General features: G+C 43.0%; 1 protein-coding gene across 1 annotated transcript in view; it reads left to right on the forward strand.

Moving 5' to 3' along the window:
• Nucleotides 1–18,580, forward strand: part of LOC128343421 (musculoskeletal embryonic nuclear protein 1) — an 82,782-nt gene that overhangs the window by 45,504 nt on the left and 18,698 nt on the right. Inside the window, exons 5-7 of the mRNA XM_053292433.1 lie at nt 9,013–9,125; nt 13,964–14,041; nt 18,108–18,257. Of these exons, the coding sequence (XP_053148408.1) occupies nt 9,013–9,125; nt 13,964–14,041; nt 18,108–18,257 (341 nt within the window). The remainder of the gene's footprint in view (nt 1–9,012; nt 9,126–13,963; nt 14,042–18,107; nt 18,258–18,580) is intronic.

An 18,580-nucleotide genomic window follows, 5' to 3' on the forward strand; every position in this document is an offset into this window, starting at 1 on the left:
TGTGTGTGTATGTGTGTATATGCATACGCATACATTCTCTCTCTCTCTCTCTCTCTCTCTCACACACACACACACACACACACACACACACACACACACACACTCTGAACCTCAAAACCAGCAAGTAAAAATATCTGGTGTGTGTCTTTCAAAGACTTGCCAGAAAAGGAAATGGCCAGGGTCCATTCCACATTACAGCTGTTTAAAGGTATTTGAGTTTCCATTGCACAGTTCCCAGACTCAGCTGTTAGTCTGTATTTTGAAGAGACCATAAAACTGATTTGAAAGTAGGAGGTGAAATATTATGTCGAAGGTGAAATACAAAGAATAGCTGTACTCTAGATGTGCTGGCTTTGCATATTAAGCTAATCAAATTGTGTTGCAAGTTTTATAAAAAGATCCTCTTGTTGCTTATGCTTCATTCCATATATAACCATAACCTTTTTGCTGCATCAGTTTTCCACATGCATTTGCACCTGGGACAACTCTTCCATGAGTCTATGTCAGGTGGCAGATTACAGGTGGTGGCACCCTCACCTCCATCTTGACTGCTGCCCTTCCAGCTTCTAATTTCCTTGCTCTCTCTGCTTGCAGGGTTGTGGGTGGCGGGGATAGAGAGCTGCTCTGGGAAAGCTTGCAGTACATGTAGATTATAACTCATTAATCTAGTTTTGCTTTTTTTGCTAAAAGTTACAAATTAATATATAACGCACTTGAATTCATTTGGCCCAATACTGCATAACATCCATCCATGTAGGAAGCTTGAGGAATATGGGTTAGATAGACAGGACCCAAGCATGAGTGGGTGATGGGGAGTATAGCCTGGCCTTGTAAGCTCATTACTGTGAGGAAAATATTGAGGCTAAATTGTAAATCATGCTTGAGGAGGTTTCTGCAAACTTATTTCCCTGTATCTTTATGGAGTATCCAGATTTTGAGAGATTTGCTGGAGCCAATCAGAAACAATGTTAGAGTACAAGCAACATTCTGAACTGTAAATTGCTAGTCTATGCCCTCCTCTAGGAACATGAACATACACTAATGCACACATTGTGTGTACATAAAATTCTAAATCTTATAACTTGAGAGACAGAGAAGTGTGCCACCTTATGTTGCATGCTCTCTCAAGAACGAGTCCCAGAATTGCTTCATTCGTCCTGCTTGTATTTCCTGTACAGAGACAGAAGGAGCCAAAAGAATGTGACATCTGACTGGCAGCAAGAGAGGGAAGAGCAAGCACCAGTGGTAGCCAGTGCTGCTGATAGGTTTTACAGACTCCAGATCATTTGAGTAAATGAGGTCAGCCTGTGGTCTCCAAAGAGCGGAGAAGAAGTGATAACAGAAACACCAGAGCAGTGTTGAAAAGACATTTGTCCCATAAGTATAATGAATATGCTTAAGTTTCCTATTGCCGTGCCTGCCCATAAATGTGAGACAGGCAACCAGAAAATCAAAGATCTTAAACAAAAGGACATTTCAGAATAAGATTCAGTCCTTCAATTTTTTAAATTGAGCATGACCTTGCAAGTTAAAGGTTGTACAGGGTACAGAGAAATGTGAACTTGTGCACTAAGACTGGTTAAAACTAGATATTAGATATTAATATTAATATTAGAGATGTGCACAAAACAGATTTTGCGTTTTGCTTCAAGCTCGAAACAAAACACAAAATGGTTGAAACGTTTCGTTAAAACACCAGTCAAGCTGGCTGGTTCAACTAAACACACACTAAATGTTCACTGTCGTCGTCTCTGTAGTTCACACCGATGGACTTCACACATGCACTGGAGTTTGTTTGGAATCCTTCTGAAGCTCTCTTTAGTTCTAGCTTTTTGGCGGGAGCCTCTCCCCCTCTGATGTCGTCACACCCACCTTCCCTCAGTTCTTCGTTGTACGCTAAAGGTGTGCATGGAACTGGCACCTGCCAGTTCAAATACAGATATTGCACTCAATACTGTACCCCCTCTAGAACCCAAACTCGTCTCTCGAGGACAAAGACACCTGTTGATAGAAGGCCTCCTGAGGAACAGCCACAACCAGCTGCTGCTACTGGCCCACAGTTGGGCACAACACATCAAAATCCTGATTTGGAACCCTTGGCTCTTTAGCCTGCACAATCCCAGATGCCAGAGGAACTTCCAGTAATGGACTGCCTGGAGGACTCTTCTGGTGAGGATTCGAAGGACTCAGAATTCTCAGTCCACATATCCCCTTTGGACATTGTAGGGCAGAGATTCTCAACGTGTGGGTCCCCAGATGTAATTGGACTTCAACTCCCATAATTCCCAACCAAAGGCTGCTGGGTCTGGGGATTATGGGAGTTGAAGTCCAATAACATCTGGGGACCCACACGTTGAGAAACCCTGTTGTAGGGGATGCCAAACCCAACTCCCCTTCTGAAGATTTCAGGTTTCATGTGGAACATGTTTAAAGTATGTCAACCTCTCTGGGATGGCAATCAACCCAGTCCCAAAAGCCCCCTGAAGATCCTATATTTGGCATTATTGACTCTTCTGCTCACATGCCAGTTACTTTGTTGATGTTCAAACCAATACTTGATATAACACATAGCTACTAGCTAAAACCCTCTTCCACTCAACCTATATCAAAAAGGATTGAAGCCTTATATAGACAATTGTGCCTTTCTCCAGAAATGCCCTGTGCAAAATTCAGTTGTGGTGGAAATGGCACAAACAAAATCAAGGAATAGGGCTCCAACAGTACCAGTTTACTGGGAGGGCAGGAAATTGGACTCTATTGGTAGGCACCAATATTCTACCTTGACCCCCCAACTAAAGGCGCCCAACTATCAGGCCTGCATGGGGAGATACAATCACTTCCTCTGTGAGAAGATGGCCCCTCTTCTGAAACAGTTGTCCCCAGAACAAAGAGACTTAGTCAACATACTGAAGAAAAAAAGGGCTCAAATTTTTCATGCCACCAGGCTGATTATGCTGCCCGTGTCATGGCTCCCTCCTATAGGATTGTGTTGTCGTGCCTTGCTTTGCTCCTTGGGTCTAACATTTGAAGCACACACTAGCATAGAAGATCTTCCATTTGAGGGTGAAGCTCTATTTAGTGTGAAGACAGATGATAATATGGAGTAGGTGCATAAACTGCATACTACTTTCCACTCTATGAGCTTTCTTCTTCCCGGGCTAGACCTTATGAGACAAGCCCACAGCCATCACGACCTAATTCCTCAACTCTAGCACATTCCTATGAATCTACCTTTAGACCTAGCCATCAGGGCTCCTTTTGAAAGCTCTGCTCTTACTCTACCCAGAAGCCACAGCAACAAATTTCTAAGCAGACCACCTTCACTAAGCAACAGTGACTCAACCATGCTCATTCCTACAACATGCCTCTGGCCCTACTTGGAAATGTGGGACTCTCTTGCAGTAGGTTATGACAATCATCAGGATAGGATATGCTATAGAACTTGTCCAGAAGCCAGCACCCCAACTGGGAAGGTGTACTCCTGCATGTGATAGAAGCACTACTACTGAATTACCACCAGGACAGGAGCTTCTACTCCCCACTTTGTGGTTCCAAAACCAGACAAGGGCCTGCATCCCATCGTGGATCTCCAGGACCTAAATCTCTTTGTGACATACACCAGGTTCCACATAGTGACCATTCCAGTGCTGCTCTTGTCTCCAGACGTGTGGTTTGAAGTGATTGACTTAAAAGATGCCTAATTTCACATATCCATCTGCCCACAACACCACAGTTTCCTACATTTCCAGGTAGGACCACACAGATTTCAGTTAAAGGCACTATCCTTTGGACTCACGATGGCCCCGAGGGTCTTCACAAAGTATATGGCGGTGGTGATTGCCTATCTCAATAATAAAAAATCAGTGTTTTCCCATATCTGGACAGTTGGTTGCTGACAGCTTTGTTGTCACAACTACAGCAGGTAGCAATACCATATTCCTGCTGCTATAGTACACATGCCAGGATTATCAACTCAACCGATGCAGACCACTCACACAATACATAAGATGTTGGGATTCATGGCATCCACAACCTCAGCCCTGCCTCATGCAAGACTTCAGATGCAGTTGTTACCGCACTGGTTCCTATATCATTTCAGTCCCCAGCTGGACAGGCAAAACAAGCGCCTTCTACTACCATTGATAGTCAGGAAGTTCCACTGCTGGTGGACTTCCCTTTTGTTGTCACTTAGTGATGGGTCTTCCCTTCACCTCAGAAAGTTCTCTCAACAGATGCATCCGAATTAGGTTGGGAAGGTTCATGTTCTAGATTATTGGATAAATGGGCATTGGTTGCCCTTGAAGGCCAGGAATCATATCAATTACTTGGAACTCCTAGCAGTTTTCAAGGCCCTGAGGGGCTTCTCCCTGTCTCTCCGAGGCCGTCATGTACAGGTCCACACAAACACAACTGTCAAAGCCTACCTGAACAGAGGAGGAGGAATGGGCTTGAGAACCCTACTTTCCCTAATCCTCCGGATCTGGCACTGGGCAATTGTACTCGACTTGGAACTTTCAGCCATTCACATTCAAGGGCATTTGAATGTCCTGGTGGACTCCGTAAGTCTGGCTCCTGTAACGTCCCATGAATGGACCCTTCGCTGACCAGTTCTCCAAAACATATTCCAGCGCTGGGGCAGGCCAGGTGTAGATGTCTTTGCCTCACAGACAAATTGGCAATACCTCCAGTATTGTTCCTGGATGGTGTTGGGCCATCACTCTCTAGGCGACGCCTTCACTCTGTCTTGGACAGGGATTTTTCTGTACCTTTTCCCACACCCCTTGATTTTGAGGGTTCTACATAAACTGAGAGAGGAGCCCAGGAGGGCAATTCTGGTGGTGACTTATTGCCACAGAAAATTTGGTTTCCAGTGCTATCTCTTGACCTGGACGGTCCGGTGTACCTTCAAAACTTACCAAACCTATTGACTCAGAACAACGATTCTGTATGGCACCCGGACCTGACACAATTGCACTTGTCGGCGTGGCTTCTGTTTTCAGTGTAGATCCACATTTTCCAATGGTCCTAGAGGCTGCTTGGAAGCCTTCCACAAGATGGACTTATGAACGAAAATGAAAATGCTTCTCGGAATTCGCTAGGTCCAAGGAGATTGATCCTTACAAGGTGATTATTCCCTTACTGTTGGACTACTTACTTCACTTGAAAATGATTGGACTCCCTATTTCTTCACTTAGGGTGCATCTGGCAGCGATATCGGCACATGTCACACCGCGGGGCATGGAATCCCCTTTTACAAATCTTGTAGTCAAGAGATTCCTTAAGGTCCTGGTGAACCTGTACCCTGATGTTCCACTCACGTCCCTCCCCCTCTTGTGGGATCTTCGCTTGGTGCTCACCCAGTTTACTTATGAGCTCAGGGCTCATAGAGTGGATCCCCCATATCTGGTTTTCCACAAGGATAAAGTTCAACTGTCTCCGGATGTCAATTTTCTCCACAAGGTGGTGAGTACTTCCCATAGATCACAGTTCTTGTCACTGCTGGTCTTTTTCCCAAACCTGGCTTCGCAGGTGGAAAAAATTAATTATCTTGATGTATGCTGCTGCTTAGCATTCTACAAGGAAATAAGAGAACCGATCAGGAAGACTCAGGCCTTATTTGTGTCCTATGTCACAGGAATTTCAGCCTGCCACACCATCTATAGCCAGATGGATTGTGAATGCTATTACTCTGGTCTATGAACTTGTGGGTAAAGACCACTACCCCCCAAGATCCATCAGGGCCCACTTAACAAGGGCAGTTTCCATATCCACCGCCTTCAACAGGAATGTCCTGATGGATGTCATCTGCAAAGTGGCCACCTGGGCTACTCCAGACTCATTCACCACACATGCGTTGGACCTTCACTCCAGGCAAGATGCTGAGTTTGGGAGAACTGTGCTGTATTCTGTCTTCCATTTACTGTGGGCCTACTGCCAGGTAGGTGAGCTTGCGATGCACACATCCGTGTGAACAACAGAGACCACAATGATGAACAGGTTGCTTACCTGTATACGAAGTTCATCTAGTGGCCATCTGTTTGTTCACACACTCTTCTGTTCCTCCCCGCTGTAGACTCTTTTTCAGATTGGTGGACACTGAGGGAAGGAGGATGTGATGACACCAGAGGGGGAGGGGCTCCCACCAAAAAGTTAGAACTAAAGAGAGCTTTGGAAGGATCCTGAACGGATTTCAGCACATATGTGAAACCCATCAGTGTGAATGAGCAGATGGCCACTAGATGAACTTAGTTTACAGGTAAGCAACCTGTTTCGTGTGTTTCAAGTGCTCCCGCCATGGGGAACAATGGAGGTTTGGGGGAAAGATTAAAAATTTTCTAAAAATCATACGCTTGTCCCATTTCTTTTGTGGGTTGAGTGGCAGCACCCATCATGCCCTACTACTCAACCCATTTTGGTGTCCCTAGGAGCTTCCCATGGGAAATGATGGTGTAACATTGTTCTGAATTGTTTTCAAGGCAGGGTTGCATTGTTCCCTATGGCTGAAACCAGCAGGGTGCACACATTTTGCAACCTTGTCTTGAAAAACACTGCAGAACAAAAGCACACAGTAAAAGGGAATCTGTCCCTCCCAACACAGAACATACATTTCAAACACAGTCCAAAACTGGCCAAAAAACAATCACTGACCCAGAATCCACTGCCAGCTACAGTGCTTGCACTGCAGTAACACTGACACACGTTACTCTTTCACACACATCATGACTTGTTACATTACTTCATTGCAACAGCTGCCACAGCAGCACCCATATTTAGCAGCAAGCATAGCCATGAACTCAACTAGAGCAACTTCAGCCACATTTTGACTGAGTACACCTTGCAATACAGATTGCAGACAAGAGCAGTGAGAGAAGCACATGTTAGTCTTAAGGCCAGACATGGAGCTTATTATAGCAATCACCAAGAAATATTACAAACACACATACACAGCTGCCACTGTTCATTTATCACCACACTATCTCACAAACTACAATTCAAGAAAGGCAAGCACCCAAGTTCTGCCTTTGTCAAGTAGTTATAACAGCTATAGCACAACATATACTTCGTGCTTAGAAAAGAAAACCACAAAATCAAACCTTCCTTTCTCCTATCCTGGTGTATCCTCTTCAAGAGAAGCCCAGTCCCTTTGAATACATTTTGAATTTGAAAGTTCCTCCTCCCTAACCCCCACCCAATGGGGGCACAGTTGCTCATGACAACACTTGATTTGGATGATAAGCCAACCAAGAAGTAAGGAGACTGCAAGCCAATTGGAAGCCAGTGCCAGAAAACCAATCGGCAAGGGAAAAACAGGCCTCCAAAATGGTGTTCGAAACATTCCAATCAAAACGGGGTTATTCTGGTTTGAGCTCAAAACATTTTGTACATCTCTACTGGATGTTAGTAGTATGCACAAAACACATCTTGTAAAGCTCAGAACAGAATACAAAATGTGCTGAAGGTTCTGTTGGAACAATTGGTCAAGCCAGTTGTTTCGGTGGAACAACTTCATTCCGTCACAACTTTCTGACCCGTTCCAAGCACCACTTTAGCTTCCAAAATGGCTCTTGGAACAGGTCAGAATGTTCTGCCTCAGAGCAGGTCATTCAATTCCGGACTCGAAACAGGCTCTCTTTCTTAAGGATGTTCTGTTTCAAGCTTGGAATACTCAAAACAGCCTGTTTCAAGACAGAATTTTCCAGCCGCAGAATGTTCCACACACCCCTGATATTTAGGTATTGTTCCATTTCTGAAGCTAGCAAGTCTTCCCTGGTACATTACCCACATGGAAAAGTGCCTAGGAGCCCCTGTTTTTAACCCCTTCAAAGTTAGGTGGGGATATGGAAGGTTGACTCAGCCTTCCATCCTTCCGAGGTCGGTAAAATGAGTACCCAGAATGTTGGGGGCAATATGCTAAATCTTTGTAAACCGCTTAGAGAGCTCCGGCTATAGAGCGGTATATAAATGTAAGTGCTATTGCTATTGCTATATATAAAGGTAATACAAAATGCTCATACAAACAACGAACCATTAGATTAGACAGAAGATATCTTCTGTCATTCTGTAGCCATAAGTAAAAGGACCAAGTGTCTGTCATTTTAGTTAATTATATTGAGGGACCGGGCAGTAGCCTTATTGATGGAGGATTTCAAAATCTGCCTGGACAGGCATGTTGAGCCTGTACTAGATGATCCACAGGGCTTCTAAGAGATGGTAGTAAGTCCTACAGGAATTAGATTTTTTGGGCCTTTCTAGAAGTCTTTGCTGTAACAGCCACCAGCTAGACATGATTATAGGTGTAATTATGTGGTATAATCTTGTTTTTCATTTCATCAGTCTAGAGTGTGTAATACGTTAACAATCTGATCATTGGGATGTAATTTCTTGCCACATCTCTGTTTAAATACAGAGATGTAAAAGTAAAGGTGGTAATTTTTGTTCAAATACAGTCTTGAATATTTTAGAGAAACCCTCCACACAAGGCATTCTCCATGGGAAGCTGGTGCTTCTACTTTTGTGTGCTTCATTTTCAGCTTCTCAAAATCTAACAACCCAGATTCAGAAAGGCAAAAACATTTTTCCAAATAGATAACCCAAACTGACTAATCTTGCATAGGATTAAACAGATTGATTCACAGCAGCTGACATGCAGACTAACATTGCATGTACTGAAAAATGTTTCATTCATGCAGTAGAAGAGGGCTGACTTATGTCAACATCCACTCCCTTTGCAGCCCTCTGTACCTCCTGAAAGTATGTCCCTGAGGGCTCTGGTACCATCAAGAACATACTTTTGGGAGGCACGAAGTGTTGCAGAAAGAAGGAAGGATCGATTAAAATCACCTTTCCCCTGTTGCAGGTGCAAAGCATTCTTCAGCCACACAACAGCAGTCTGGATGTCAGCCAGTGTATTTTGATAATCACTGCTGTAGTTTTATATACAAGATAGTGTTCTTTAAGTTAATAGTCTGCTTGCCACATAACTGTGTTAACGACGTGTGTTTTCTTTTGTAGGTGACCCACTGCAGTGTGGTGCTTGGGTAGGCCAGTGTGCATTGTATATAGTGATTATGATGTTTGAGAAAACGATCATCATCATAGTTCTCCTAATGCCTCAATGGGAAAAGGTTTGAGTCTTATTTTTTTAAATTAAAAAACCCAATTGTATAGATCATAGATATGTGATTACATGCAAAGTAAGAGCCATTGCAGCACCATAGCAAGATTAGTCCATTGTTAGCAAGCATCTACTGAAAATAGTCATGCTGGCTGAGCCTTAACTTTTTGACACCTTTAACAATAAGGCAGCATCTTGCATTAGTAGGACGTGATGAGTCATATATTCAGACAGCCTAGTATTAAGCAGATATCTGCAAGGCACTATAAATGTGTTACAGAAAATGTCAGATTTTGAATATTAGCATTTACTGGTCATTGTTAAGATTTGAGGTCAATAGTATCTTCCACAACATGGATTACACCCTTGCTTAGGATTTATAAAAGTAGAAAGTTCATCTGCTTTGTTCTATCTCATGTCCCCAGTATAAATAGTATTGATCTGCATGCTATTAGCTGAACACGTCTACTAAAATATGAATTCATATTTCTAGTAATCTCTTTGCCTATTTCTGATATACAGGTACATCAGACATTGAAATACAAATCATACTTTTCTGTATGCTATGCACACTTGGTGTGCAGTGCTTGCTTTTTTATATATACACATTAATATAGTATCTTCATTCAGTATATCAAACACAGGATACTTTTTGTATGAATGGACAGAAGTCCACAAAATGGACTTGTGTGAGTTCTCTAGGGTTTTTGATATCCGTAATACACAGTTTTGCTGTAGTTGTGCAAGTTGCTTGAAAGGTATACTGGTGCTTTCATTGTAAGCTTGTAAAGAGGCATGGAACCATCAAGAAATCGCTCTCGCCTATTAAATATCTTTAGCAAAACACTTGCACCTTGACATAAGTGGGTTGCATATGCTCAGGTCTATCCCAGCAACAGTGTATGTGAATACCATAATTTCTAGATGTTAAAGAGCTTGGAGGGGAGATTTGTTTGTCTACTCCAGCTGCAGCAGAAGTACACAGGTAATGAGAGCACTACTAATTAATACTGCCTGGAGACATAGAGTTAAAGTACTAAATAAAGTAGTTTATTTAGGAAATGCATCAGGGAGATAGATAAAGCTTACATGCTTAGCTGATTGCTGCATACAGGAAGAGGGGGAAGGGAGAAGCTGGAAGTCTCTCTCTCCAGGTGAGAGAATGAAACCTGAGACTATCAGTCTAACAAGGGGAATCGGAGTAGAAAAAGCATGGTCAGAGAGGGAATGCCTGATGCCCCTAGTAGTCAATAGGGTTGCTGGTGCTAAGAGTCAATGCATCAGGAGCTGCATCTCCAACACTAAGCTGATAGTGGTTGCACTTTAAAATGAGAAGAGCAGAACACAAATGAATATATGGAAATGATTTTTCCACAGTGCATGACTTGCCAACTTAGTGATGATAGATGCCCAAATTATGGGTAGGGTCTGACTAAAACACTTGGAGCAGCAGTCAGCAACAAGATCTGCAAATAGATTTAGTTTATTTAGGAAATGCATAAGGGAGATAGATAAAGCCTACATGCTTAGCTGATTGCTGCATACAGGAAGAGGGGGAAGGGAGAAACTGGAAGTCTCTCTCTCCAGGTGAGAGAATGAAACTGAATATTTTGCTGTAGTTGTGCAAGTTGCTTGAAAGGTATACAGGGTACTCTGTTGAGAAGCAGGTGAGGGACCGGGGGCGGGGAGGTGGAGTGGCTGTGGTCTAGAAGAATAATATCTCCCTTACCAGGATCCCTGTTGGAGTGTCAGACCATATCGAATGTGTGTACTTACGTTTGGGGACCAGGGATAGACTGGGGCTTCTGTTGGTGTACCGATTGCCCCACTGCTCAACGGAGTCCCTAACTGAGCGCATTGACTTGGTCTCAGGTTTGGTGTTGGAGTCTCCTAGGCTTGTGGTGCTGAGGGACTTCAACCCCTAATAGCTTGGCAAAGAGGCACTTTTTAATGTGGTGATTCTCTTTATTTAGCAGGGGGAGAGTAACTGGCCCTATCCACCCCCAGCACAGTACCTCCAGTGACTGTTGCTGGTGTCTATCTTATGTTTCTTTTTAGATTGTGAGCCCTCTGGGGACAGGGATCCATCTTATTTATTTGTTATTTCTCTGTGTAAACCACCCTGAGCCATTTTTGGAAGGGCAGTATAGAAATCGAATAAATAAATAAATAAATTTTCATTTCAGGACCAATTTGTCCGGGGCAGCTCAGGAGTTCATAGCGGCCATGACAACTATGAAACTATCTCAAGTGGTCTCTGGGCCGACGCACATTGCTGGTCACACGCTTGATTTGGTCTTTAACTCTGATCAGTGTGGTGTTCCGTGGGTGGGGACTCCTGTGATTTCCCCATTGTCATGGACAGACCACCATCTGGTTAAGGTTGGACTCACAGTCACACCCCACCTTCGCAGGGGCGAGGACCCTATTAGGATGGTCTGCCCAAGAAAGTTATTGGATCCAATAGTATTTCAAGAAACCTTGGAGGGATTTAGTGTTGGCTCTGCTGGCAATCCTGTTGATGCCCTGGTGGAGAACTGGAACAGCAAACTCACCGGGGTGGTAGACATGATTGCTCCTAAGCGTCCTCTCTGATCCGCTTCAAAATTGGCCCCTTGGCATACAGAAGAACTAAGGGGGCTGAAGCAGCAAGGTAGACGACTGGAGTGCAGGCGGAGAAAAACTCTGCTTGAATCTGACAGATTGCAACATAGAGCTCATTTGAAGAGCTATGCTCAGGCGATACGTGCGGCAAAGAAGCGATTCTTTTCTGCCCGTATTGCATCTGCAAGTTCACGTCCAGCAGAGTTGTTCAGGGTTGTGAGAGGGCTAGTATGTGCCCCTCCTCCCTTGAATCAGAATCTGGAACCATCGGTTACCCGCTGTGATGTGTTTAATGAATTCTTTGTGGGGGAAATCTCTCGTATTCAGGCCGACTTAGATTCCGTCTCCACAATTACTTCAGTGTCTGATGTGGAGGTGTTCAGCGACTCCTCTTATGTGGTCAGGTTGGATCAGTTCCAGTTTGTGACTCCTGAGGATGTGGACAAGCTGATTGGAATGGTGCGGCCCACCACCTGTCCTCTTGACCCTTACCCAACATGGCTTATACTTTCTGGCAGGGAGGTTGTTGTAGAAGGCCTGGTAGAGATTATAAATGCTTCTCTGAGGGAAGGTAGGATGCCTCCTAGTCTTAAAGAGGCAATCGTTAGACCGCTTCTGAAGAAGCCTACCTTGGATCCCTCAGAGGTGAGTAATTACAGGCCTGTCTCCAACCTTCCGTGGCTGGGCAAGGTAATTGAGAGAGTGGTGGCCTGCCAGCTCCAGACAGTCTTGGATTAAACTGATTTAAACTAAACTGGGCGGGATGAGGGATAACAAACTGAGACTGAATCCAGATAAGACGGAGGTACTCATTGTGCAGGGTCGGAACTCTGGAGACAATTTTGATCTGCCTGTTCTGGATGGGGTCACACTTCCCCAGAAGGAACAGGTACGCAGTCTGGGGGTGCTTCTGGATCCGAGTCTCTCCCTGGTGTCCCAGGTTGAGGCGGTGGCCAGAAGTGACTTCTATCGGCTCCGGCTGATACACCAGCTGCATCCGTTTCTTGAGATAGATGACCTCAAAACAGTGGTACATCTGCTGGTAACCTCCAGACTGGATTTCTGTAATGTGCTTTATGTGGGGCTGCCCTTGTACGTAGTCCAGAAACTACAGTTGGTTCAGAATGCGGCAGCCAGGCTGGTCTCTGGGTCATCTAGGAGAGACCATATAACTCCTGTAGTGAAGGAGTTACACTGGCTGCCAATATGTTTCCAGGCAAAATACAAGGTGTTAGTTATAACCTATAAAGCCCTAAACAACTTGGGCCCTGGGTATTTAAGAGAACTTCTTCTTCTTCGTCGTCATGAACCTTGCCACCCATTGAGATAATCAGGAGAGGTCCGTCTGCATTTGCCACCAGCTCGTCTGGTGGCCACTCAGGGACGGGCCTTCTCCGTTGCTGCCCCCAGGCTTTGGAATGTGCTCCCTAGTGAAATAAGAGCCTCCCCATCTCTGACAGCTTTTAAAAGGTCTTTAAAGATGCATCTGTTCATCCAGGCTTTTAACTGATACTGTTTTGATTGTTTTTAATGTTGTTTTAGAGCATTGTTTTTTAAAAAAAATTAAATTGTTGTGTTTTAAATTTCTTGTTTTTGTTTTTAACTAATGTTTTAATGTTGTTTTTATCTGTTGTAAACTGCCCAGACACATAAGTTTTGGGCGGTATAAAAATATATTTTAAATAAATAAATAAATAAATAAATAAATAATATATGAATATTTGAATTAGTAGATTATGCTGTTAATCAAGAAACAATGGGAAGGTGTAGCTTGCATACATGTTCTGCTGCTACATACAGTTCCTCATTTCTATCTTCTCTCCCTTTTCAGCATAATCATTATTGACCTCAGCTTGCATAAAGCTGAAAGATCACCATTGCTAGTCTTCCTCCTGTGATGAACCTCTAGGATCAGGGTCTCAGATAGCTGGGGCTATGCTATTTAGGACTTTACAAATCAGCAAGCATTGATGAACAGTGCTAATTAATCATTGTGAATTCATGAAAAAAAAATTTCAGGGTACATTTAATGTTAAATTTCTTTACATTTTTTGGAACATACATTTTTAGAAGTATCTGCCTCCAGTTGTTGGATTTGTTTAAGCTATGTTCTTTTCCAGCTAGTCTTTCTAACTCCTCATTCTAGTAACCTGATACTATATATGATACAAGTGGTAATTTGGGAATTGAGTTGTATATGTATGGAATTCCATGATCCTAATATGTCCCCCTCTATCTTTGCAGGTAGCTTTGTTGAATCCTATAAAGAACCCTCAGTTGGAGCTGGCTATTGTCATGCTGATAGTTCCCTTCTTTGTTAATGTTGGTATATTTCTTTATTTTAAAATATCCCTTGCTTTTCCGTTGAAATTAGAAAATATAAAGCAGCTAACATAACATAGAATATATTAAAACTATCAAGCTCAGTATCAATTGCCATTTTCTGGATATTCAGTAGTTAGTATCCAGACTAATATTTGTGCAAGCAGAACTCTTCCTCTTATGCAAGGAGGCGAGAGAGGCAGTTTTCACCAGTCCTCCTTTTCTTCTGAAGCTTCTGTGCCTGCTGCACATCTGCTCTTAAGGGTCCCTCAATCTTTACAAATCTATTTTCAGGGACCACAGTGGGTTGCAGAGGGAGGGGCCATTGATAAAAATCACCCCCACCCCCTTGAACAAGTGGATGAGTTCTGTTTGCCTAATTATTAGTCTGAGTGCTGCCTATTATGATTTTAAAATAGTAATGATAGGAGTGCAAATGCGTTGTTGGCATCTGAGGCAACCCTTACAACAATCACATAATGTAAAAATTTTAAATGTTAATTGTCCTTTTCAGAATAGTTTCATGAGGCCCTCCATACTCAACAGGCGCTCAGTACTCAGCCTCAAAGGGGAGGGTATTGTGATGCTGCTGGGGAGGAGGGTAGCTGTGCTACCCACATTACCACTCTTCCTCTCACAGTGAGGAATGGGAGAAGCTATGGTAAGACTGGTAGCATAGCCACTCTCCTCCCCAGCGGTGCCACTGCTTTCAGAAATTGGGAAGAAATCCACTGCTAAGTACCCTCTGCCTCAGTATCCCCCTGCCACCTTTGAAGCTGTGCATCATGATAGGCACTCAGATGATCAGGAATTAAAGATAAGAAAAAGTAGCAGATTTCCTCCCCCTTCATTCTGCTTTCAAAGGAAAAAAACTGCTGTTGATTTCTTATTGTTTTAAATCATTCTTTTTCTCAAAGCATCAGTGTCTGTTACAACATATTTGCAAGAGAGTTTTAAACATAAATATATGAAAAAGTAAAACAGTAAGATTAAAACTGTACAAAACGATTAAAATGCAACTAAAACTCCACCAACTGTAGTTGCACTATGGTCCTTTAACAGTCTGATTAGGCATAACTTGAGTGCTTCCAGAAGATGCTTATCCTTTGCAATCCAAATGGAAAAATAGTTTTTGGAGGATTACTATCAACCTCTTTGTCTTCAGCTTGGGGCACATCAATTGATTGACCTGTCAAATATTGTGAGTTCCCTGTTAATATTGACCATGATCAAATTCTAGATGTGTGTACTAATCAAATTTTGTTATTTGATTTGAGCTATAATCGAATTGCAAAAATTTGAATTGATTCGTCAGCTGGCTTGGCTGTCTGTCTCAACAAATCAACCTTGACTCACTAGAATTGATTCAAGTTTTTTCATTGCCATTTTGAGGCCAATTTTTCCATGGAGAGCTTGCATACCAAGTGGGGTTGGGTAGACCAGCCCTCTAGACTTAGTGTATCAGCCTGCCTTGGGGAACTGGTCTACTAAGTAGACCAGTCCTCTGAGGTGGACAGACACACTAAGTTGGTAGACCCAACTACCCCAATTCATAGTCCACCTCTCTCTGGAAAGATGGGCCACAAAAATGGCCCTTGAATCACCCAAATTGATTCAGGTCAAATCAGGGGCGATTCTCCGCAACACTGAATCAAGCCCTTTATTTTGAGAGTATTTTAATCCAAATCTATTCAAGGTCAAATTGAACTGCACAGCCCTATCAAATAATTCAGGAATGCTCTTGTTTAGAGGCATCATTGTGCCCTCTAACAGCAAAACCAGGGTTCCTGCTCCTGTACTTACTATGTTTAGTTTTCATTTTGTACAGCTTCTCTGAGCTATCTCTCAATTATTGTTTGCATACAATTTTATTTATAACTAGCTGACCTGACACAGAGCATCTGCTCCCCTAGTTTTCCTTGTCTCCCCCACACCAGATCGTTCTACCTCTGCGGCTGGCCGGCCTGGCCACCGCTTCCCCTCAATGGCTGGCCGCCACTTCCCCTCCTCCCCCCCCCCCACCGGGCGCTCCTGCCTTTGGCCAGCAGGCAGATTGGAGAGGGAGCTTCTGCCACCTGCTCATCGCCATCATCTCCTATAGCCACCCACCCACAGCCACCACCAGCATTTGCCCACCCGCTGTTGTTTTCTCTTCCCCTCCCCAGCCCGCCGGTTTCTTGCTTTCCCCCACCGGCTTCTTCCTTTGCCCGCCAGCCAGACATCCAGCTTCTTCCTCCCTCCCCCCACGGCTTCTTCCTTTCCCCGCCGGCCGGCTTTCTTTCGAACTCTTGCAAGGGCTGCCACACATGGGATTAGCCACGGGTACGTTTTATAGAAATAAATATATATATAAATGAAGGTTGGCAGCCATAATTACAAAAGTGAAGAATTTAACTATTTCATTAAATGGAGATTCGTATCTAGTTCATGTTTCTCATAGTTTTACTAGATGATGCTTTAAGTAATTTGACTGGTCAAGTGATCATCCTCACTGTATATACTACAGACAACCAGTATATCTAAAAGCTTATATAAAAGAAAGGCAGTTCTGTTCTGTTTCATGGCAGCCCCAATTTCCACCAATTCTCCCCTCCGTTGTAGCCCCCCAGCTACATTCTACACCAGATAGGCAACCTGAGTCACTTCAGCTGTTGTTGAACTACAATTTCCATCATCCCCATCTGCAATAAATTGGATGTATCTCTAAACCCAGTTCTATACTATTCTGGAGAGTTATTTGAACCCTCAAGAACAGACTTAAGGGGGGACACAGGGAGCTGGGAAGCAGGAGAAAGGAAAATTTTGTTTCATAAGTAGAATTTTGCTCTAGCTACTTCCGAATACATCCCAGTGTATGAAAGTGGGGATCATTAGGTTTGGAAATTGTAAGAGGACATAGAGGAGGCAGCTTTGTGCCAGGGTGAAAACTGCATAATAAGGTTTGGTAGGTCAAAATCAACATTTGAGTTAGACCCAGAAGACAACAGGATGCCTTTGTAGACCAATGCCCCTCCCACGTGCTCAAGAGGATTCTGTGTACAGGGATTCCTTCACATTAAGCAGTCTGACTTGGATTGGTTCTAGACCCATTGTGTTCCTGTTGCTACATGCATAGAAATAACTTCCCCTGTGCTTACAGGTGAAATATGCAGATAGCTCTTCTGATAATCATCTGTTCAGTGTTAGTGAAGAAGTGCTTGTTTATGTCTTGTATCCAAAGTTGCATCCTAATGAACTTGATGACTCATCTGTTACTGCTTATGTGTTCACAGATATTTCAAGTGTCCAGAAAGCCCCCCCCCCCCAAAAAAAAGTTTTTGAGAAATGTTCAGTTTTGAGTGCTTCCGTTACCTTGGAAGTTCTTGTTTTCTTATTTGCTTTTTCTCTGATAAATAATTTGATACAGAAATAAGGTGAAAACTTGCTGTAAATGTGAGAGCTGGTCTTGTGGTAGCAAGCATGACTTGTCCCCTAGCTAAACAGGGTTCGCCCTGGTTGCATTTGAATGGGAAACTAGAAGTGTGAGCACTGTAAGATATTCCCCTCGGGATGGAGCCGCTCTGGAAAGAGCATCTAGGTTCCAAGTTCCCTCCCTGGCATCTCCAAGATATGGCTGAGAGAGATTCCTGCCTGCAAACTTGGAGAAGCTGCTGCCAGTCTGTATAGACAATACTGAGCTAGATGGACCAATGGTCTGACTCAGTATATGGCAGCTTCCTATGTTCCTATGTGTTCATATTAGTGCATTTGGAAAGCGGTACTTGCAGAAATTCTGAAAATGTTTGACTTTTTGAAGACTGCAGAATAATTTAGTAGTCTACATGTTTCATTTCTATGATGCCATTGAAGTGGAATGCTCTGCATCAAAACACATTTTCTTCGTGTATATTTCAGGAATGGCTCACTGAACCAGCTGCGTTAGAAGTTCAGCTTTCTTAATGGCCCATACAGCTTCTTATATTATTATATTCTTTACTGTATTATGTTAAATGTCCCTTAAATCTAACTGGTGTCCCATCAAATGAATACCTGATGACATTTAACACTAATTTTACCTCTATAACAGGCATTAATGTTCTGGGTAGTTGATAACTTCCTTATGAAGAAAGGGAAGACAAAAGCTAAGCTTGAAGAGAAAGAAGCAGGGCAAGATTCCAGGAATGGAAGCAAAGTTCGATATAGGAGAGCAGCCTCACATGAGGAATCTGAATCAGAGGCAAGTTGTGTATTTATTAGTCATACAGTCTACTAGCTTGCCATTTGCTTACTATGGTGAAGTTCTGTTCTGTTACTATAGTGTTTGCTTGGAAGGTCTTTATTTATATTGTATCTATATACCACCTAATAATATAAAAATAAAAGCAAACAAAACACTTTAACAGAATAAAAACAATTCAGTTCACAGAGAGAAACAAAATAATTTCACAGGCTAAAATCCAAACCATTTAAAATTAATTTTAATTAAAAGCCTGAAAAAACAGGTGTGTCTTAAGAGTCTTTCAAAAGCAATCAGAGATGGAGAAACTCTTATTTTGACAG

Source organism: Hemicordylus capensis, chromosome 2 (genome assembly GCF_027244095.1).
Source record: "Hemicordylus capensis ecotype Gifberg chromosome 2, rHemCap1.1.pri, whole genome shotgun sequence".
Taxonomy (NCBI): Eukaryota; Metazoa; Chordata; class Lepidosauria; order Squamata; family Cordylidae; genus Hemicordylus; species Hemicordylus capensis.